Source organism: Camarhynchus parvulus, chromosome 1A (assembly GCF_901933205.1).
Source record: "Camarhynchus parvulus chromosome 1A, STF_HiC, whole genome shotgun sequence".
NCBI classification, from domain to species: Eukaryota; Metazoa; Chordata; class Aves; order Passeriformes; family Thraupidae; genus Camarhynchus; species Camarhynchus parvulus.
In genome coordinates, this window is record NC_044586.1 from 9,465,003 (window position 1) to 9,488,810 (window position 23,808).

Consider the following 23,808-nt stretch of genomic DNA (forward strand, 5'->3'; position numbering starts at 1 on the left):
AAAAGCTCAGAAACAGGCAATGGATTCTTGCTCTGGCTGAGGTCTCTCTGGCACTCCCAGAATGGTGTCTGTGCAGAGGAGACAACACAGAATGGGCTATGATGTGGGAGAAGAGCCCACTGGTTCGCTGGGGATACAGACAATACGGAGAGAGTCCCAGCGAGGTGAGACAGACTGGGGATGTAGGGCAGTCTCAGGTCAGCCCAGACTGGGAGATGCAAATGGACCTCAGGCTAATTGATTACCTCTCCACAAAGGAACCCCTATCCAGGGCAGAACAGCTTGCAGACACCTTCAAACAGAGCAGGAGGAGTGCACTTTGAAGTCCCCAGGGGAGGAGGGCCATCTTGGCCCTTGCGCACATCCTACGCAGGCGGCTTCCCTTGATGTGTCTGGCATGGAAAACATAAATGTCCCTACACCCTACACACAGCAGCCAGCCTGTGTCCCTGCTCCTGGCAGCTCTGAGCTCACCACACACAGACACACTGCTTCTCCAGTCCCACCAATTCCCCTGGCCATTGCTCCCACGCCCTCAGGCAGTTTCCACTCAATATCTGGCTGTTGCAATCCACTCCCCTATCTCCCGATGAAGACTGATTTGGTGGGGATGCCAGGCCAAAAAGAAGAGGCCAACAAGGAGAAGGACATGTGTGGCATACAGCCACTGAACAGCCAAGGCAGCCTGGACTCCAACAGGGAGGATGACAGAGCATCTCTCATCCTGACCCTCACGCTCTACAACGTGAGGAAGACTGAGCTCTCTAAGGCAGCCAAAGTCTTTGAGGTACAAACCTCAATATTCCCTTTCTTTACTGAGCCCTCTCTTCTGTCTCTACTGCCTTCACGTCTCACATCTCTCACCCTCTCACCCTTCTCCTGCTCCCTGCCTGCCTTACACCTCATGCTGCCTTCCCCCTTTCCCCCTGTCCTGGTTTTGCTCCAGCTGCTCAGAGAGGTGGGCTGGTCTCATGGTGGAGAGGGAGAGGGCTCTGGAGGGGGGGAGCATCTGGGCACAGTCTTTTAGAAGAATCACCATTTCATGCCAGGGCTGCTTAGAGCAGAAACCAATCAGTTGTTTCTTTCTAGCAGTTGTGGTGGCCGGCATTTCAAGCACTCACACTGTGGGGATGTTAGAAGCCAGTGAATTTTCTCTGCATATTTGGCAGGAGATACAAAGACTATAAGAGCTGTGAACCACACAGGCATTATGTAGTCTGGACACTTGAAGTACCCCTACCAGGTGCTCACTCTTATCTGGGAAAATGAATAACTATAAAGAAAACTATTGTGCTTGTTACTTATTTCTCACAATTATTTAATGATTATGGTGCTATTATACATCAATAGATCTGCTTTCATTCTGGCAGGGTTTTAAGTTACCCAGCCACTCATTTGCTATTTCTGCACAGATGAAATTCTACAGCCAACAGTATCTCATCTTTCATCTCCTTCTTTCTCTCCCCAATGCTATAATGTTTAATCTTTAGCTCTGTCTGTATTTTAGCTCTTTGTAAACCAGATGTTCTTGGACTTCATTGCTTAAAACGTACTTCTAGTTAATACCTCTTTTAGTCACCTTTTAAAGACATTGTAGAAATATATCTAGACTTACCTGGATTTTCAGTCTTTGGAGAAACTTCATCATATGAACACTTGGCTCTTGCAGATGTTTGAAACTCAAATCTATCACTTTGAAACCCGTCGAGCCAAAAAGCCCAAGAACTCTGTGGATGGTCTTGACATTTTTGTTGAATGTGAAGTTCACGGTGCTGATGTTGGTATCCTTGTCACTTCCTTAAAGAGAGTAGCAAAGGATGTGAAAACCAGCAGAGAAGACAAAGGTAAGAAATGTATGCATCTCTTAGTGTAGTTGCTTTGGAGTAACTTTTTTTAGTTTTAGCTTCAGCTTCATAAAAGTAATTCAATTTGTCCGGAAAACCAGTGAGTGTGCATTCATTATTTGTCTCTGCATGGCTGCTTCCATTGCCATTCCTGCAGAAAGAGAAGCACTTCATCAAAGCCAGTGGAACTGAGGTGAGAAATGCTCCAGCAAAGAGGGAGAGATGGGAAGGATAGAACAGCAGAACAAAAAGCTGAGGAGAAACTAGAAACTCCTCAATGACAGGAAGATTTTGTGCTGAAAGCTGGGCAGAGAACTGATTGCTTCAAGACAAACACAGAGGCAGAGGGGTATTTTTCCTGTTTGCAGGCAGGAATGGGTGAATAGAGCTGTTAGAGACCTTTGGTACAATCCTGAGGATGACAGATGAGGAGGCTGAGGGTCCAGCTCACAGACTGAGTTCTCTGAATGCAGAATTGCCGTGGGGTTCCCTTCTCTTGCCAAGGCCAGACAGATATTCCCAGAGCACTTTTAACTTCCACAGTCCTGTTTGGGCACCTTTGGCTGTTGTTTGAAATTCTCTGTCAGGCAAACATGAGAGGCAGCCCTTGTCAAGCTGTTCTCAGGATCTGTGGGCATATGAAAAGGTCATCACTGTTATCAGGGAAACTGGAAAGCCAGAGAGGGTTTTGGAGCTGGAGAGGAATTTCCTTATGATTTCCTTGGGATTTGAGAGGTTTCAGACATGCCAAGACTTAGAACTACAACAAAAACTGTTAAAAGAGGGTGTGTTTATGTTTTTTTCTGTAGGGAACAGGCAAGATGTGTATGGGGACACACTGGGGCAGCTGTAGCCAGGTTTTGAGGGGATATGGAAATAGATGGCAGAAAAGATGCCTTGCATGCAAAACCACTGGTACAGCCAGAGACAGAGGCTCAGAAAAAAGTTCTGGGTGCACATAGGTCATCTGTCAGACTGGTATTTCTTCCTACTTATCACAGAATTTGTTGTAATGCATGAAAATTACATAATTTCCCCAACATCCCTGGTTATTTTTAGATTTGTACTTCTCTAAACTGGATATGCTTGGATCTAATATAATACAGCAAAAGTTAAAATTACCATTCAATAGAGGGATGTTTGATGTCTTGTCCAGTATGAGATGAAGGCGACCCCAAATGGACCTTTCTGAGTTGTAACACAGAAAGTCTGATTAGAGCATCAGCCTGACCTCAGAAAGCAATATCAACTTTGTGTTTTTCCAGCAATTCTTTTTTAAAATTAATTTCTCATAAATGCTGGAATTTAAAATAAAGTGATCACATCTTATTTTCATTTTAATCACTGGAAAACCTTCCTAGTTCATGAGAAGGAAGCTGGTTGGAAACACAGCTAAAGTTGCTGGAAAAAATAATGAGCCAGAAAGAAAAAACTTGAAGATTCTTCTTCACCTTTGTTGTTTCTAGAAATTTTATAAATATCATGTTTTCTTTTTAAAATATTGTCTAACTTTTAAAGGTATGAAAATGTAAGACTGCAAGATCAATGTATCTTCTTAAATCCAGAATTTAGAAATGAATTTGTTGTCCTGTGTCAAAAAAACCCCCACATTTGATCTAAAAAGTATTTTTGCCTTTAAAAATTGCTTCTACAAGTTAAAATTGATAGATTATCACAGCAAGTTAATTTCAGATAATTTTTCATTCAATCTGCCAGTTTGGTCAGGAAGCAAGTTAACTACTGAGATGTATGACAATTATGGTAACATGTAGATATGAAAATTCTTAGATATTGATGAAAAGAAAGTTTGTAATCTTCAGCACAGCTTTTATTTTCGCTCTAAAATTTATTTGATTCTCTCTCACTTAACTCTTTCTGCTCTCTCTACAGTGCCCTGGTTCCCCAGAAAAATCCAAGATCTGGACAAGTGTCACCACCTGATCACTAAATATGACCCCAGTTTGGACCATGGCCACCCTGTAAGTTTAACATTACTGTTATTTCATCTTTAAAAGAGAAACTCTGTGTAGGGAGATTGTTGTAAGGGAAACTTCAGGAGTAAAGAAATACTCATGAAAAAAAGAGAAAAAAAACCACAGGGGCAGATAAAAGCTCATCTTCAGTGGCATTAGGGACTGCATGTGTCCCTGTAGGAATGGACCACAAAAAGGGTTTTACTGTAACATCTTTATGTGTGCCCTCTTAGCCATGCCCTAAGCACAAACTCTAGGAGAAGGGAAGGAAAATGCACTGTAGAGTCCTGCTCTAGTGATGATAGTGAGGCAAAGTGCTGGGAACAAACAAACAAACAATCTAACAATTATTTCTCATCAAAGTTTCCCAGCTTTAGTGCAGATGAGATGTGAGTTAGGCACAGGCACAAAAGGGACCCCAAAAGGCCATTTGTCACAAGTCAGGTCACAGAAGCATTTTATTCTGTCAAGCATCACATAGAAGCAATCCATGGAAAACACAAAAAGAAGAGATACTTTGCACTGAGAAATGTAGTGAAGATGTAGATGTGTGTCAACAGAATCTACAAGGAAGTTTTTGTCATTCCCTTCTATACATGTCTGAATTCTATTCAGTCCCTTTCATTAATCTACAGCAGGTTTTGTTGTGAGCTATGTGGAGTCCTCTGTAATAAGAAATGGACCTTTCCAAGTCTATGAGTCTATCATCTTCTATTTTTGAGAATCAGTTATTCAATTATAATGCTCTAGGAGAGTTTCATGCCCTCCTTAACCAGGACATCTTTAATTCTTCCTTGTTTCTTTCTGGTACAAACAGTCCAAGGATTTGTAATTTTCCTGAGCTAACTCTTAGGCTGTTTCTCATTAGATAAATGAACACACATAGGGAACTCTTTGAACTGGACTCAGTTCCCCTCATCCTTTGCCAAATAGAAGGTGTGAGCGCTGAAGAGGTTGAGAGAAAGCAGCAGTGGTGCTGAGATACTGAAGTATTGAGTGGGGATAAATCTAAACTGCAGAATGCAGTGCAATTTAGAAATACCTAACAAGTTGAAAACAAGTTACCTCAGGCCCTGAGCATCATTTGTCTGTGGCAGGAGAGAGCACAGTGTGGGCTGATTTACCAGGGCTCAGAAATGGAGAGGCTGGAGGAAAGCACAAAAGAAGCTGATGTACAGGGAGCTCAGATTTTGCAAATACATTTCCTACCAAAAGGACAGTTTGGGTTGTTTCTCTCCACACCTTCAGTTGGTTCTTTACTGGCCAAAACAATCAAACTGCCATCAATGTGACACCAATTTCTGGGCTACCCTGTCACTGGCTGCCCAGAGGGTGGGTGTAGGGACACAGGGACAAAGCTGGGATGTCACAGCATCTGTGTGTGTTTTGCATGGACTTGTTACAGCCACGGACAAGCACCTGAATGAACACATCATCCACAGCACATGATGAAATAAACACGCTCTCAGGATCCAGCCCTTTCCTCAGATTCATGCTTACAACACTCATTAACTGCAGGGTTACTGGTATTATTGCTACACTAAAAATTATGTGAATAAACCTAAGGGACAAATTTGGCTTGCAAATCCACAAAGTGGTTCCAGTAAATGCTGAATATTTTAGAATAATAAATATTTGTACAGTGATGCTGATCAACACTGTTTTATGAGTTATATTAGCACACAGTCCCAGATTTAAGTTTTAATTCCTAGTATGAATGATGTAAAATGAAAAGGCATGTGATTCCATGTCTTCATGCATATTCAATATCTGGCAAAGACTGCTTGAAGTCTTAATTCTAGTAAACACAGAAGGAGCAGAAAGAAAATGCTGGTGTTCAGAAGGTAAACTTCCCCTTTAAACAGATACCCCTGAGCCTGTCTTTATCACAACGCAGTAATAAATGGGCAGTGAGAACTGGGTGGGGAGCCTGCACTTCCCACAGACCCAGTGCTGGTTCTGATGATTTCTACTTATGCCCACAGATCTCTCATGATGTAAATTTTTTTTTCCTGATTATTTTCTATCCCAGGGATACTCAGACCTGGAGTACAGCAAGCGGAGAGCATTCTTTGCTGACCTGGCCTTTAACTACAGAGAGTAAGTACAAGGCTGCTGAGGGAAAGTGCAATGGACCGTGCTGTCAGACTGCATGTCCAAAACATGTCAGAGGTGTCATACTTTGTCCATGGATCAGTGGGGCCACTTTTGAGACAAAAAAAATCAGCCACAAAAGCTTTCACTCCATAGGAAATAGACTTTTGTGATGACACAGCAAATACATTTTAAGACAAAAATCTTAAGATTGCATTCACATATCTCAAGCCAGTGCTGGATTTTGTTTTAGCAGAAGAGATTGCAATATTATTTATTTCAATTTTCAGGTTCCTTTTAGGACTTGGTCCCGAGCTGAGGCTGATGTTTTTCAAGGAAATTTGAGGAACAATATTTACGAACACATTTTTGATGGTGGAAAGTGATTTACTATTTTTGTTATTTGCTTTTTTAAATGTCTCTGTCTATGCACACTAACTACTTACAAACATGAAAAGCTCTCAGTTCTCATGTAAGTGATGGAAAATGTTTCTACCTTTATGTATAGAGATTCACCAGAACTACACTGCTTTCTGATAGGGTTAATCAAAGGTATAGGTACAACCGGTCGTGGATTTTCAGCCTCATGGTGTCCAAGAACTGGTGGAGTCTGTGAAGTCTTGTGAGACTTCTGAGTACAGTTTTCTCTCTTCCATCAAATGTCAGAGTCAGCACAGCATGGCCCAAAAGCAGAACTGAACTGACTCGGAGCTACAGAAGAAGCAGCAGTGAGGAAGAGGAGAACAGACCACCCATCAGAGAGCCAGTGCTAACCCACAGCGGGTTAGCTCTCTGGGCAGCTCTCCGCTCGTGGGTTTCTGAAAGCTCCTCTGTGATGGTGCTGAGCTGATCACACCCTCCAGGGAGGGCCCCTCCAGGCACACACTGTGTTCTGCTCCCTAGATTGCCTTCAGCAGAGGTGATGGCAAGCCTGGAGGTCTCTAATTCCCTCTGTCAACCAGAACACAGCTCCCTTTCTCACATATCCCTCTGTTGCCCTCCCCACATTGTAATAGAAGAGAGAACACCCACATTACAGCTGACCAAGACAAATGGATGGTTCATTATTTACTATTTTTCTATTTCCATTATGGCAAAAATTCATGGTGCAGGCAAAAAAAAAAATGCTTGGGAACTGAACTTGAAATCTTAAAACATGTCATATTTCTTCTCTTCATTACAGAGGAGACCCTTTACCTCACATTGAGTACACAGCACAGGAAACAGCAACTTGGTGAGTTTGGTATTTGTGCTCCAACTGCTGGGCCATTCCACAGCAGTCCCAGGAAAGACTGGCAATGTGACACAGCTAAAACCTTTTTAAAATGTTCTTTACCCACCCCACATTTTTCTCTTTGGTTAAATGTCATCTTTTGGTCATTTGTTTTGCAGAAAGCCATTCTCAGGGCTGGCCTTAACTATTCACTTTCTAGAGCAAAAAGCATTTTCCTGACTGTCTCCCTGCCTGCAGATCCCAGCAGGATTTCAGAAGCCAGAAAACATCTGGGCCCTATAGAATAACTTCTTATAACAGAGCTCTACTTCACCATAGCTATGGTGCTGGCAGAAAAATCACACTTTCAAACTTGTTATCAGGAGAAAATGGCCACTCACAGGACAGAAATTCACTCAGAGGACATGGCTAATTCAATATTCACAGCACAGAGGAGCCTTGCTTGTTCTCCTTCAAGTATTCATTGCTTTTAACATGAATATGTATCATTATCCAAACTGAAGGTAGAGGAAACACCTTTCTAATATACATTAGTTACACTGTAAAAGGGCTTTAGATAACATAAATATCATATGAAATGAAATACCTTTCTAATACACATTATTTTTTCACTGTAAAAGGGCCTTAGATAACGTATAAATATCATATGAAATTGTAGAAAGTTACTGTTACAAGGGTGCAGCATTTCTTCACTGGGGCTTTGTTGCTCCTGAAGGTCTGCCACTCAAAAAAAAAAAAAAAAAAGAGCCCAAAACATAACCAATGAATTAACCAAAATATTCAATCAAAATAATTTTTTTAACATTATGTGAAAATATGTGGCCGATTTAAAAGGGAGCAGAGCTCTTATTTCAAATCCCTCTGTTCGCACTTTTCTGCCACTAACTTTAAGATCTATCAGTAAGCAGCAGTAATTCCACATTTGTGTGATACTAAAAAGCATTAATATGTCCAAAAGTCTCAAGTAAGAGCAGAATCCTGGGATTGTGCAAGGTACCATGTAAGAGAGAGCCTTTGTTCAGAAATTTAAATAGAAAGAAGGACTAAAGGTGGGGGAAAGGAAGAATGAAGACCACATTTTCTAATTGTGCAGCTGAAAACCCTAAAACTTTAGTAATTTTCCCTAAATCACATGCAAAGTTTATTCCAATGCCAGGACTTAAATCCATAGAACTAGATGTCTCATACCAGAACCCCTCTGGCACACCATCTCTTTCAATACTTTAAGTAAAATCTACTTTGCCACAGAAAGCCACAACCACATAAAAACCTCGCATCCAGCTCATCCAGGAGGACATGCTTTTATTAAGCTCAAATAGGTTTTTATAGCATCTTTCAATAGTCAAAGATTGATGGTCAGTGTCATGCTCATGATTACTACCACCAGCCAACAATCTTGGCATGGGATGACGTGTGGGAATGTCGTATTTAAGAAAATTTAATTTCGTGTTCTTTCCTGTTTTCCTCTTTTATTGCCAACCTTCGTCATTCCAGCTCTTTTCCACCTCGAATTAGACCCATTGTGGCAACAGAATAGACTTGTAAAGGAGTATCTGCCCATTTCCTTAAACAGCAACAACCAGGTTGGCTTGTTATGTAAAGCTGTTTCCAAAATTAGCCTTCCCAGCTGTTATCACAGCCCTCCCGAGGCCATGCCCTGAGGTCAGCTGCATTACAGCACGGCTTAATTGGGCTGTGCAACTGCAGGGGAAATTTGTAGCACAAACTAAATTCCCTTGGTGTCGCTCTGAGGAGTTGCTGGATGCCTTCAGTTTGTAGCAACGTGGTGATAAAAATGAAAACCAAGGCAGCGAAGAAATACGACTGTCAGAAAGCAGAGGGTACAGACGATGTGGGCTTTTGTTTTCAAAGCAACTTCTTGGAAGGCCCTGAAACTAAGCAGTCAGAGATGCCATATGGGTAAAAGCTGTGTAAGAAAAATGGAGAGTTCAGGAGAAAATTATGGGGATGCACCTGTCACATCTTCATAATGAAGCTGAATAGTACCACTTTTTTTTTTTTTCCCTGAAAAATAAGGAAATTTATGTAAAATTAGGTTATTATCTTTAAAGTCTTCCAGCATCTGGCTCCATCTTTTCTTAGGATGCTCCTTTCTAGAGTGTTTCATAAAGTTTGCTTCCAGCAGTTCTTTCATACCTGCTCCTCTCTTGACTTTGGAGAGTTTACTTGGATTATTGTCTTAGAGGAGCACTGAGCTTTGGGTAATTCATCACTGGTCCCTGGGACTGCCTGCATTTCTGTGGTAGCCAATGTTTGGACACACAGCAGAATGACACTTTGGTAAAAGAGACCATATGTGCACCAGTGTAAACAAGGCTGCTCTCTCTAGGCTCCAGTCTGGGCATGAACCCTGCGCTGGTTCAAATCCCACACGGCCCCACTGAAGTCAGTAGTGTTCCATGAGGAAATAAGCCAGGGCAACACTTGAACTCCAGTCCTCCTCATTTTTTCCTAATTCCTCCATGGAAATGGCCCAGTCTCCTGTGGCTTTTGCAATAGTGACAGCAGCCACTGCTTCCCTCTGTTCTTTTAACTTTTTTTTCCTCTTAAGGTTTTCCTCCCCCGCTTCATTCTGGTTCATTATTACTCCCACACTGCGTAAGACATTTGTACAAATAAAGAGCCATTACCAGGGACTGGCTATCACCTCCATAGCAACAACAGCATCACAAAAAGGAGAATAATCATCATAATAATAATGGTTTAAAAAAAAATTACAAAACCAACGAAAGGTCATTTCCCATACCCAGCATTTCCAAGAATGATCTCAATTTTCATAAAACAATATTTATAAAGTTGTTGAGACCCTAGGGCCATGTCTGAACAAAAATAACCATTTCTATAAGGTTCTTTGCCATCCTATTACTACTTGCTTATTTTGCAACAGCTAAATATATTCCAAACCGCAACTCTAAATCCAAGTACCATCGAGTTTGTGAGAAGCTTAAAGCCTGTGCCCAAATCAGGTTACATATATTATTTTCAGCTGGTCTCTTTTTGTATAATGGGATAAATGCTTCAAGAAGCTGGCATATCTTTCAAACACATAGCCTGTGCCAGGCACTTGGAACTGCAAAAATACAAACCTCTTCACCTGTGCAGACATTACCCTTCAGAATCAGAAAAGGTGCTTTTCCTAGAGGCTTTTAGAGGAAAATCTAAGCTAGGCTTCAGGGTGGAAAAGGAGGGACCAGCATTTCAAGTTGTACCCAAACACAGAAAGGAGGGGAACACCTGATTCATCCCTTTCCTAAACTGAGTGACAGGGTATCCCAGATTCAGCTCTTTTCCTGGGATCTCCCTGGTGCCTCCAACACACTCAGCAAGAAGGTGCCTAATCAAGAAACACTTCTGCATCATTATTAATTATTAATTCTGTAATATTAAAGGACACCTTCCGAAGGAAAAGTGAAACAAAAAGCCCCTATGGTTTGCTACATCCAGCCAGGACCAGCTTTCAAGCACTGGGTGTCCTGAGCTCAGATTTTTAGACCATGACCCCCCTGCTGGGGCTCTACATCTCTCGGTGGATATGTGGATGGCACAGGTAAGTACTGCTTTATTGAGGTGTCTCACTCTGTCCAGGTTTTGATTTTCAGGAGAGAAGTTTACAGGAAGCTGAGGAGCCTTTACCCTACTCATGCCTGTACCCAGTACCTGGAATCCTTCCAGCAGCTGGAGAAGCACTGTGGCTACAGAGAGGATAACATCCCTCAGCTTCAGGATGTCTCCAGATTTTTAAAAGGTCAGTCATTACAAACCATGGTTTATTCTAGGGTTCCCTGCACGTATTTGTGCACCACAAACCATTTCCTAGGAGCAAGCTGGTGGGCAGAGCTGATGAGCTCCAGCACAGGGCACTCATTCCAGGCACATGGAATGAAACCCAGCTGGAAGTTTGTGTGTGTTCTGTGAGTGGCAGAAGCTGGTGTGGCACTACCCAGCTAATCCCTGTACTAGCAGCACTGCACTCACAGCAGACACTGCTCACTACTGTGGGAATCCACAAAATCAGAGGGTTTTGGGAAAGCTGCAAAAGGCAGGCCTCAGAGACAGCAGAGCTGTGATTAGAGCTAAGCAGTAGCCATGAGATAGGTCAGCAGAAAAATTATTTAAAAAGTAGAAAAATAAGGACAAATAGAACAATGGTCTGTGTATTAACACTTGTCTAGAAAAACTCCCTAAGCTACAGAAAAGTTTATCTAGAAAGATATTAGGAAGTTTGAAGCTTAATAATGGAGCTCTGTGTATTGTGTTTTAAGGCTTACAAGCAGGTATTGTATTTGAAAAAAGCAGGCATTGTTTTAACCATAGGTACATGTGCTTATAGTGGTCGGATAGAACTACTGTCAATGTGCTTTTTGCTTTGTGAGATTGGTCAAAACACTTATAAAGTGAGTTGTAACATTAAGTTCTTGGTCTGCTGCCTGGGATGTGAGCAGATGGCATCTTCTCATTGTCATAACCATGTAATGAGACTGATGCTGGAAAATAAAACAGCTCAAAGCACATTCCTCAGCAGTCCCTTCCTGTTTGTGATTTGTACAGAGCCCCCGGCTAGTGATAAGTACAACTTCCACACTGCCTTTTTTGTGATTTTGGCTCTGCTTTATGCTCCTATAGCCATGCTGATAGTAAGACACAAACACAAGCACAGGTACCTACCTCTCAAGTACGCTTTGTTCCTGATCCAGCAGGCAGGAGGGGGACGTGTGCTAGAGGAGATGATTTCCAGGAGATCCTGCTACTCCATCAGCAGCTGCCTTGGAACAACTCTGCTTCCTCCTGTCTCTGTAGCACCACTTGTCACACCAAACTTTTTGGGGGTTGACAGGAGAGCACAAAGGCTGTGGTGCTGGCCCAAAAAGGCATGAAGAGGTCACCTTACAAAAAGGACACGCAGGTTTGCCTGTTAGCTAGGGGCTGACTAGCAAGGAGCAGGAGAGCAAAGGGGCCTGCATTGTGAGGCCACAGGCTGCATGGATTCCCAAGGCCAGGTGCTTTGTGTAAACCACCTGATTATCAAGAATTGCTAAAGAAAGGTGATATTTGAAGCCTCCTCCTCAGTAAAAAGATGTGACAGAGAGAGGACAGCTTATCACAGTGATGAAGTATGCAATAAAAGTATGGCTTAACTTTAAATAAATTGTACTTAAATACTCAGGAAATCAAGTGACCTGCTCCATATAAGAGCAGGGGATACCAGTTAGCTTAAATAAGCTTTCTGTGTCTGAAGAGTTTCCTAAGACTTTGGCATTTCTCATGAAGATTCAGCTGTTTGATGACAAGGTTTTTATTGCACATTTAGTGTGAGAGAAGGGAGGGTTGCCATGTGAAAAGCATCTTCCATAAACACCCTTGCACCCAGCTGGAGGAATTTTTCTGTGTAGGCATTATGTATTTTCTCATGTATTCTCCCTTCTATTCAATTACCCACCTTACTTCCCTCTTATAATAACTGGGCTGATAAATATTTTTTCTCTTGAAGCAGTTGATCTCATTTAATTTACACAATAGCTGAGGAGGGAGGGAGCTCCAGAAATTGTGATTCTGACTTGATTATCACAGATATTCATATCCTTCAAGTGTATCAGGTGATTTCAAAGTGGGAGGATTTAGGATAGTGTGAGATTGTGCTGCCATAATCCTATTTGCATTGCTCATGTTAGTTGACAGGATTTGATTGCCTGGAGTCTGCTCACTTCCTTTACAGGCTCTGGTTCTAAGTATTCTCTGTGTCATAAACAAAACAAAACAAACTAAACAGCAACTCTGAAAAACCTGCCAATAATGTTTGGAAAGATGTTCTCAGTGAGTTTCAACTCATTTATTATAAACATAAGGTGTCTAGTATAAGCTAATTTTATGAACTACTTCAGAATGAGTATCAAGCATTCCAGAGGCATTTTATTCCATTCTCAAATGGACAGCTAAAGAAAATGTAAAACTATTCATAGTTCTTGAGGCCACTGGTCCTACCCTCATTAAACTGTAGATTAAAATTGGATTACTTTAGCCTACAGGTTATGCATGAATGAAATAATTTTTTTTCAGAAGAGCTGTGTTAACAGCTAGACACAATTAAGAGTGAGGAAACTGTTTCAGTCCCATTACATGAAGCTTTCAATGGATATTTTGGCTCTCTTTCCTCTGACAAGATCATTTTACTATGCAGAATACTTTCTGAAATAGCATGAAGATTTACATTATTGCAAGGCCCAAATTCAGTCTGAGTCAGAAGCATCTGCAAGGTTTAAAATCTGACCAAAAGTTAAAGCATGTTGTTAAGGGCATTGACCAAACCCCTCTTAAATGCTGTCAGGCTTGGGGCAGTGACCAGTTCTCTAGGGAGCCTATTCCAGTGTTTGACCACCCTCTCAGAAAAGAAATACTTCTGAATGTCCATTCTAAACCTCCCCTTGTACAGCTTTGAAAATAATAAACCATGGGAGGCAGAGAGAGACAGAGAGAGGGGGATAACCTGGAAAGAATGTGATCATGTTAAAACCAGCCCACACAGCCAGATAAACTTCCATCTTCTCTTTAACTTAGCAGTATCTGTGAACATAAGAGAGCAATTCCTTTTGATTTGGTATGAGATCTGTCTGTTATTGCCTATTAGTGAGGCTGGCTTGAAGAGAAAGGAGCTGTACTTCATAAATATTTCAGAATTACTTAAAGGGCATTAAGTAGTTAACAGTGTGATCACTTACACAGGGCAAGTGTTTTCCTAAAAGGGTTAACTGGATGAACCTAGGCACATCTTTCTTTCTAGGAAAGATGTTTGGATTTAGGCAGTCATTGTGCTCCACAGCTGGAAGAAATTACAGCCAGTGAACTCAAGCAAGCTCACACTACAATGCACAGGCTGCCTGTATACACCAGTTTTTGGGCCAAGAATTAAGCCTTGCAGATCACTTTAGGTCAACTGCTCGAGACCTTCTCTGCAATGCACTTTGATTTCCCAGATCTTTGGGCAGCAGGTCCAACCAGCCACACCCCCAATTCTCTGCTGATTGCTGGTTTTGTTGCGCAGCCATGAACCAGGAGTTCATGTTTTGCAGATATTACCTTCAGCAGATAACTTTTTCCTGGGGCTTTTCAAGGCAACTGGCCAAGTCTGTTCCATCAGCAGACTGTCTGATTCACTGGCCTCTGTTTAAAAGGACATCTCAGGGAACACAAGCTGTAATTTTCATTTTCCCTCCTTCTCCTCCAACATGGATGCTAAAGCTATATACATTTCCCTAGACTCTTTCATAGTCTTTCCAAAATTGAGTTACTAAGGTATTGGTTTTCATATGATATATTTTTCAGCTAATGTAATTTTCACTCAGAATTCAACCCAAAGATTACCAGATTCTGAAATTTTCACATTCCTCTGAATTGGACCAGCAAATAGACAAAAGTAGATACATAATCTCCACAGTTTTTGGGGTTTTTTAATTGTTCATTTTTGAGGCAGTTCTGTACTAATTACCTTTGAATTGAGTGGAGCAATAGAAGATATCTGTGGCAAATGCCCATCACTTAGTCCATCACAATGTCAGGAAAAAGTACTCCTTGCTGTCCTCTCATTCCTCTATTTCTTCATATGTTTTGTCACTTCTTTGAATTTTTTTTTTTTCCTTTTTTTCTTTCTCTGGGTGTTTTGTTTTGTTTTGTAATGGGAGAAGTACTAATGGCCTGACAGAGTAAGACAAGAAATTCTCAAAGAAACATGAAAAAACAAACCAAAAAAAATCTCGTAAATGGCTTGGTTTCTGGGTGGGATTTTTTTTTTTTTTTTTTTTTTAAAAAGGAAAAAAAAAGGTTATAGGCTTCATGACACAATAGAATATGGAAGAAGAATTGAGAATAAATTCATTTCTGATTTTTTCAAAATGCAGTTTTATGCTTTAAAGAAGACGAGATGTCATTTACAGGAGCTGAGAATGAAACCCAGATTTTGAATATAGGACTTCAAAAAGATTATCATTGAAGGCGGTGATTTTCAATTTTCTTAGCTTTGCAGACCACCAACATGTTTGCCATGGACATGCAGAGTGTGTGTTCTATTGGCCACCAGACTGGTTATTTTTTTGGTTATCTCTCACAGTCCTTTCACAGAAATGCAGGGTGCTCTGGGGTAACACTGGATGTACAAGCTGAAATCACAGTGCAAAAGTGTTGCATCCTTCTGTGTCCTGGTCTGTGGACATGTGCAAAGCAAAATATCTATGGTCACATCACTGGGAGGCTGTGCAGTGGGTTCTAGACGAACATAATGGTAAAAAACAAAACCAAGATAAAAAGAAAAGGAAAAACAACAGTGTTGGAATTTCAGGCTCTTTCTTGTTCTAAGGTCAGGGGGAATAATACTCAGGAAATGTTGTTTTTGAAGTTTCACTCTGAAGTTTATTATCCTTATCTATTATAAACTCACAAGGTGTGAGTGCTCCGTAACGAGTCAAGAAGTGCCCTAAAATGGTGTCTGTTCAAGGCTATTTAAGTCCTAATTACCCAATAAACCGTTGACATCTATATTATTTATGCTTCTAACCTAATCATGATCACCCAAAACTCGCAATGGGGACATCTTTCATCTAATTAGAGAAAATCACCCAGATTTGTGAAAAAGAAGGAAGAAGAAGGTGAAGAAGACCAACTTGCCTCCATCCTAAAACCTCCATCTTGCTTCATATTTATTTCTATATTCTAAAACCCTAAACTCTAAGTTTTCCACCCTGTGATATTACACACTTCTAACCAGCTACACGCATGTAATCCCAGTGCTATCAATCAATTTTGGAAGTCTTCTCCACAGCCTCAGGTCAAATGCAGTTTTCTCTTGTGGGTCTGTGCCTTTCAGCACAGAAAGTTTAAAATTCTCAGCATCCAGGGCTCCAACACACCAGGTGCAGGTTCTGTTCCCTGCCTGATTTTAAGGACCATGCGTGACCTCAGACGCACCTGTGTCGTGTGGAACGTAGAGAATTGTGGGTTTATGTGCAAAAATGTGCTCTGGGGTGGGCAGAACTCCCACACCTCATGACACTGTGTGACTGCACACAGGATGGATGGATAGGTGATTCCATGTTGCAGGAACTGATCCTGTACCAGCACAGGGGCACATCAATCATGATAAGCCACGGTGTGCCTGCTATGCTTTGGTGGAGGGAACTATTCCAACAGAGCAGGAAGGATCATTGAAACTACTTAGCTAAAGTAAACCTGCTGTGTAGTTAACCCTAGAAACAGCTGAATTTGGTGTCCCTTCCCTTTGCAGAGAGAACAGGTTTCCAGCTGAGGCCAGCTGCAGGACAGCTGTCTGCTCGTGACTTCCTCGCCAGCCTGGCATTTCGTGTCTTTCAGTGCACACAGTACACAAGGCATTTCTCCTCTCCCATGCATTCCCCAGAACCGTAAGTTTGATGCCCTGACATAATTCCATCCTTCTGAGTGTGTTGGGGATCATTCTCTTGGGGCTGGCTCTGGAGTTCCATCCAGCAGTCTGCAGAATAAAACAATTTGAGAAACTGGTAGCTGGAGACTTAGAAGGGGAAGTCATGCATGAGAGGGTGTGGTTCTCTGTCTCTTTTGCAAAGCTGTCTGGGGAAGGAAAAGACTAAAGAAGATCTGGTTTAATCTTTTCATCCTGCCTTCTGTTACCATCTGCTGGGGTTTGATTTCCTGCTGTGAAACTCTCCCAGTAAGTGCTGGCCAGACAGCAGCAATTACATTTCATGAGAAATTACAAGTTCGCTCAGATGCTTTTGTTGTATGCTGGGACAAAACAGGGACCTTTCAAAGATGTTGTGACATAGAAAGTTAGTGCTCATGGCATCCCAAGGAGACCATAGACACGGTGGCAGGAGGGAATTCTCTGATCCTTGCAGAGCCAGACCAGGTGTGGAGGCAGCCACTGTGGAGCAGCACCCACACCAGCTCCCTTTGGGGTCTGCTGGCTAAAGTCCTTCAAAGGGACCTCATGAAAGGGCAGGAAAGGAAGCCTTTAACAAACAAGAAGGCCACTTATTTTCCAGAGACTGCTGCCATGAGTTGTTGGGTCATGTTCCCATGCTGGCTGACAAGGAGTTTGCCCAGTTCTCACAGGTAAGAACATTTTCTGCTGACCCTTTAACCAGCTGCTCTGGGTAGCAGGCCAGAGTGCCTTAACTACATGCAGCTCACCGTGCAATGCAGTGCTAAGAGTGGATTGTGCCCGAGCCGTGACCTCCAGGCGTGGTGGGCCAGCAGCCACCTGGGAGATGTTTCCTCCAAGGCAGTGGTAGCACTGCTCCCTACAGACCCAGTGTGAAAGGAAGGGCAGGCAGAGCTTGTGGGGCTTCTCTGTGGGAGGGCTGTGTCAGTCTGGATGTCTCTGTGGGGCTGGAGGCTGAGCTCTGCTCCCCTGGCTTCCTGTGCTCCACCACATGAACCTACACAGCTGAGCCTCCAAGCTGGGTCTGTCTCTGGATGTACATTCTTGTCTCGCAAGAAACTTTAATTGTGTCCATCACCATGTCATTCATCAGAGTTGTTTTTCCCTTTACAACTCACCAGATTCTCACAGCATTGCTCACACTGGTGAGGAGGCTCCAAAAAGCAAACAGAGCTTCTTTGTAAAATAAGGGGCTATTTAGTATGAGCAATCAGACCCAACTGAACTCAATGACCTCGTATAATTAAAGACTTCAGAACTTTGAGTGTTCCTCAAAACCATAGCAGAGGGAAGAAGACTTCTCATTGTCCAGGCTTATCAATCAGTGGCCAGTGTGGAAACTGGGGATAAGATCAGAGGGGTAACATGATGTAGGTCCCAACACGACCTAGGTCCCTGAAGAAATATCTTTGAAAGAAAATCAGTTCACCTCATATGATGTAGTTTCCAGTTGTATCAACTTAAATAAATGCCAGTTACCATTTTGATCATAAATATTGGTTATTAACAGAATCAAAAGATACTACCTTAAGCATCCTAGTCATCTATAATTTATTCTGGAAGAAACCTATTCAGTTCAGTTCAATACTGGAACTTCAGACACATTACTTTTAATGTGTCTGAAGTTGCTGTTTAAGACTACAGCAATTTCAAAGCTTTCAATTTTCTTCTTTTCTTATCAATAGCACAGATTATACAACATGAGATCACATTCAGTGAATTTTCACATTTCACTTTTTTGTCCCCACAAAGTATTTTCACCATTGAAATTCACCCCATGAAAATTCTTTTTTGCCCCATTCAATATGAGACAATGAATGGTGAAAATACCCTTATTTTGTTTGTTTGTTGCATGATAGCAAAAAAAAAAAGAGTCATGACTCCTGGGATAGCAAAAAAAAAGGAGTCATCTACAGTTTGCTATTGTGAGGATAACATTTAACAGGGAGCACAGATGAAAGTAAGCAGAATCATCCCTGCACAGACCTGGCCTGCTCATAAGGGCTGTCAGAAAGAGTAATAAGGGACAGAAAGGTAATGGCAAAGACAAAACCCACCTTTGCTGTCCTTCCTTCTCATGCCTCCCTGTAAATTTTTGCCTGGTGTAGATAGTCCAGCATTAAGACAAGAGATGGTTAATTTTACACAGAGAGAACACTGAGGATTAATCACTCATCTAATGTGGCTCCCAGTGGTATGTAGCTGGGGGCCAGGGAGAGGTAGGCATCCTGGAAGCCATGGAAGGTCATTTTGGGTGACAAAAACAATGAATAGTTCATGCTATTCATGCTAGAAATGATGTGGCCCTCCCCCTTCCCCTCTTTCTCTCCCTTGGGCTGAATAATCACACCAGTGTAACACTGTCTGCTTGCTTACTTGCTTTAGGATATTGGACTGGCTTCTCTTGGATCATCTGAAGAGGAGATTGAGAAACTGGCCACAGTAAGTGCAGATGGCAGTTTAATATCAGAGGCAAACCCAAACGATTCCCTGCATATCCCTTGCTGTGCAGGGAAGGCTTTTTGTGCCTCAGATTGACTGCAGGAATGGGAGCATCAGGAGGATTGTCTCCTCTCCTCCACAGGTTAGGAAGGTGCTGGAGCAGGGACTGGAATCCCTCTGGGGGAGCCTAGAATGGTGTGATTCCACCTGAGGAAATGCTTACACCTCTTGATTTTATAATGATATATTGCTTAAGCTAAGTTTTTACAAGTTCAGACACAGGATGGTCCCAATTCACATTCCAGACTCACCAAAAACATTAGATACCCAGTGTGATACCTGTATTTTCTCCTAAATGAGGTGCAGAGAACCATCCCAATTTGGTTCATCCCACATTCATTAACCTCACCAAATAGGTGAGCACTTTAAAACAATTTGGGAGCAGGTACTGCCATTCAGTTCTGAGTCACTAGGCTCCCTACAACCATCAAAACAATTTGTACAGCCCCTTACTGCCACCTTAACTTGCTCTGAAAGTTGTCTGGCTGCAGGCCAGGTGATTTTTTTTTTTTTTAATAATGGCAGCCATTTACCAGTCCTGATGATTTTCCCAGAGGAGGAGAGGAGCCTTACCCTCACTGAGCTGTGTGAGACTCATTTAGTACAGGTGGGGAATGAGAGGAGAACGTCACTCCTGAAGTTCCTCACCCACTCAGGAAGGACATTGTGGCTCACCTGAAATCCATCTGCACCTATCCATCCTTGGGTTAGGACCAAGTAAAACCACCATTATTTCTGAAGATTGCAACAAGGGCTGAATCCTTTGTGACTTCATCCAGGTCCGGGAGTGGTGATGTGAGGAGACGGTGACAGTCCACATTCCCTCTTCCACTACCTGGGTCTAGAGAGGCTAGAGTGAGATTAAGATCTGTGCCTTTGCTAGGCTTAAAAAATTCCAAGTCCCAGAGAATTTGCATCATTCCCCAGGACTTGGTGAGGTTGGGTTAAGGCCTGTGGTTTATAAAGCATTCCTCTCCAAGCACCCCCTCCTGATCCTGAGCTGACCAGGCCTAGACTAGAGATAGGGTTAAGATCAAAAGGATAAAGGGTCTCATGGCTGAAAGTTTCCTAGCATCATCTAGGGTTTGGGGAGGTAGAATAAGGGCACCTTTTTAAAGGGATCCCTGCAGTTCAGGGTCTGTGGGAATACAATTTTGTAAGTGCCATTCAAGTATTCTGAACAGCAAATCTATTCTGGATTAACATCCCAATAGACAAATGTTTAACATATCTACACCTAATCTAGGCTTACTGTTTGAGTTCCTTTTCTAAAAAGGTAAGATAGAGGAGAACCTGAAGTGTATTCATTATCCTGACATGAAAGTCCAACATGAACTCTAAGATTATCTCTCAAAGTCCCTGGCATTCCCTGTTCTTCATAAGGAGAATTTTGGTAACTAGCTTAGAAGTTTTCTTTAAAGAATCTCAGAATTGTTGCTATGGTCTAAAACATTTGTAAGACAAATTTTGAAGTGCCATTATTTCGTTCAGCCCCATGACTTCTCTAAGCAGGTGGATCCATGCACCAGACATGAGAAACAGCCAGAGTGCCACTAATACATTTTTAACTCTCTTAAAACAGTGAGAGCTCGAAAGAACCTCACTATCCAAAATCCAAACACAGCATATTTTAAGAAACACTAAAAAGAATTCCTCCTCCTCCCATGTCTCATTTTGCAGTCAAAAAAGCCTCCTGCAAAATGAAGAGATACTAAAAAGACTTTTCATTGTGAAATAATAAGAGTCAAGATTATTAACAGAATATAAACACATAATTATTTGCTGAAACTCAGGATCCTTCAAAAGGAAAGATCCTGGCATGTTTTTTCTTCAGTGATAAATTTGAAGGCTAAAGCTAACTCATCAAAATGAAAAGGTGTGTGAGGGAGGGTGAGAGAAAGAGACACAATGTATGAAAAGGGCAAAATAGACAGAATAATAATTGAGCTTTACACAGTTTTACAAATTGTCTGCGGTTCTTTAAGCAGGGTCCTGAAAATGCCATAGCTATGAAGCCAAGGTCTATCCCTGTGTAGGAGGCAGCAAAGGGCTCTGTGTCTCTAAAGGAACCTTGAAGAGTTGTGAGACAAAGCCATACTCTTGAAATGCTTCATTTTCCATGTTTTCCCTTTGCACAATGCCTATCCAGTTTCTCAGGGCTGTGTCCAGGACTTGTCCTCCACTGTCATTTTCCTCAGATTTTATAATAAGGGAAGCACTAAAAGCTTGGCAGAGCCAAGAGTTGCTTTTATCCCACTGTTGTCCAGCAGGTAAGGGAAGTGTGATCCTAAGGATGCTTTTATCACAAGAAAAGTCCAGAGAAATGTATCTTTGTTTTCTGCTGGAGCATGACTAAGATATAATTGACACAATATGGAAAAAGGCATCCTTCCATTCTTCTGAATGAGATCACACAGACAAAGGAGGAGGGAGACTCTCCTTACAAGTACCTTTGTAAAGGTGCTGAACCCTCTGTCAGGATCTTCCTGTCCTTCTGGGGACTGTGGTGGAAATCTGACAGCTTCCACTGACTACAGTGAGGCTCTGGGCTAAGAGATTGCAGGGTAATTAGTAACATCTTCCAAAGAAAGAAAAGAATATAATTTCATTTACCTATGTATTATCATTCAAAATTTAATTTTTTTTTCTAAGTGGGACAACAAGTTTTGAAAAATTATATGTTAAGTTTGGTGTGTTTTATATGCTGAGGGAAAAAATTATTTTCTTAAAATATGCAACTATAACATTTGAAGATGCAACAATATTAAGAAATGAGGATAAAAGAAAATTAAAGGAAAGATGAGAAGCTTAAAAATTCCTACCTTTTCAGATTCTTTTTCACAAGTTGTTCTTATTCCCAGCTTTACTGGTTCACTGTGGAGTTTGGCCTCTGCAAGCAAAATGGAGTGATCAAAGCTTATGGTGCAGGACTGCTTTCATCTTATGGGGAGCTGATGGTATGTGTCAAATGCTGAAAATATTGAAAGATCTCTATAATCCACTTTCCTGAACTCTGGTTAAAGCAAACTATGTTTTTTCTACAAAAATCAGTATGATTCAAAATTCAGATTTTCCTTTTGCAAATAATTCTCCCTTCACAGAAGCTACAGGGGAAAAGCTGCTGTGGTATTGTACCTGGCTTTAATCTAAAGAGACAAAATGCAATGAAAGCAACCATCCCATAAAATTGTGGATTTGTTTCTTCCTGCTCCTGCCAGTAGTGATGCAGCTGACTGACACAAAACTCAGGTTCCTTTCTGAATTACTCACTAGAGGGCAATATTATGCCTATTATGAGCTTGGCTATTTTTTCCATGCCATTGACATTCACACACATATGAACCAGAAAGGCACCGATTGACTGGACCAAATGAAGTGCAAAGAAACAGCAAATAGCATGGACACTGATAAAAAGAAATTGCTTTAGTATTTTTCATTCCTAAATATATTTCAAAACTTATGTAAGCTCTAGTTTTACATAGGTCAAAATCTGCGAGCACAGGTTTTGTCCTGCCTTGCTTAGGTAGATTTACTGTAGGAAGAGGATTTGTACACTTTTACAGAAAGTATTTCCCCTCCTTTGACCAAACAGCTGATAGGAAAAATATTAATTTCTCCTTAATTTTGAAGAGCACTGATGCAGGTGATCACTTTTTAATTGCAGAAGCCCTAAACTCTTATCAGCAGGGTTCAAATCCTTCAAGCTGTGCAGATATTGCATGATATTTTTTAAACTGGTAAGAGCCAAAGGCAAATAAATAGCACTCTTTTCAAGAATTTTTATAAACCAGAAACCTTTTCTCTTTTTCATGGGAGATATATTTTAAGCTTAACACATAAACTCAGCAACCTAACAGCCAGATGCATGATACATTCATATGGAATTGTGGCTGAATTAGCATAGCTTGGACTCCCTGAACTGGAGATAGTTGGGTTGTCATGACAATAAACATTTTACAAAACTCTCCCAGTTATGTACAGGTCAGCCCACTTCCCAGTCAATTGACAGGAGGGAAAAACCAACATTTTGATGTCTCTCAAGGCATTTCAAGTAGGAATCCCCACAGAAGGGCAGCTGAAATTAACACAGGGAAAGGGGAACCTTCCCAGACATCGACCTTCACTTTTACCACTTGCTGATTTTATCACTGTTTTTCCTCACAATTGCAATTTGGAGATGTTTGTGAGATAACTCTGTGGAGAGCTTTCTCTCTTGATAAGCTGAAAGATCTGCATGCTCATTACATCTCTGGAGGAATAAACATGACTTCCTTTCTACATAGCAACCTGATCCTGGCCTGATTGCTCATCTATTTCACACTATGTACTGCTGAAGCTACTGTTTATCTGGGAATTCTTCAGTACTTCTTATATTCACTGCCAACAAACAGGAAACATAAACTTGCTTTCATTTATCCAGTAAAACTAGAAATGTCCAATCAAAGCACAATTCAAGGCCAAATTTATTCTACTCTGCCTGGCTTAAAACTTTATGGCTCTAAATCAAGTTAATTTACATGTTAAACAGGATAATAAAGGGCAGAGGTAATCATATTGCTGATATTTATGTAGCTTTCGTAGCAATATGCATGACAAAATCCATCTGATGTGGTCACTTCCTTTTTCTGTTTAAGCTTTACTCAAATGAAGGTAAAGATCTCATTAGAAATGGTCACTTTTGGTGCCTGGAGTCAAGTTCAGCAGACTTGTACTCTG

General features: G+C 41.5%; 1 protein-coding gene across 1 annotated transcript in view; it reads left to right on the forward strand.

Annotated features, from left to right (window-relative positions):
- The first annotated feature begins 589 nt into the window (after window positions 1-589).
- LOC115909982 (tyrosine 3-monooxygenase-like) overlaps window positions 590-23,808 on the forward strand; it is a 28,731-nt gene continuing 5,512 nt past the window's right edge. The window contains exons 1-10 of the mRNA XM_030959750.1: window positions 590-787; window positions 1,670-1,844; window positions 3,735-3,823; window positions 5,850-5,917; window positions 7,095-7,145; window positions 10,766-10,911; window positions 16,435-16,570; window positions 17,192-17,261; window positions 18,976-19,032; window positions 21,954-22,049. Coding sequence (XP_030815610.1) covers window positions 590-787; window positions 1,670-1,844; window positions 3,735-3,823; window positions 5,850-5,917; window positions 7,095-7,145; window positions 10,766-10,911; window positions 16,435-16,570; window positions 17,192-17,261; window positions 18,976-19,032; window positions 21,954-22,049 — 1,086 coding nt within the window. The remainder of the gene's footprint in view (window positions 788-1,669; window positions 1,845-3,734; window positions 3,824-5,849; window positions 5,918-7,094; window positions 7,146-10,765; window positions 10,912-16,434; window positions 16,571-17,191; window positions 17,262-18,975; window positions 19,033-21,953; window positions 22,050-23,808) is intronic.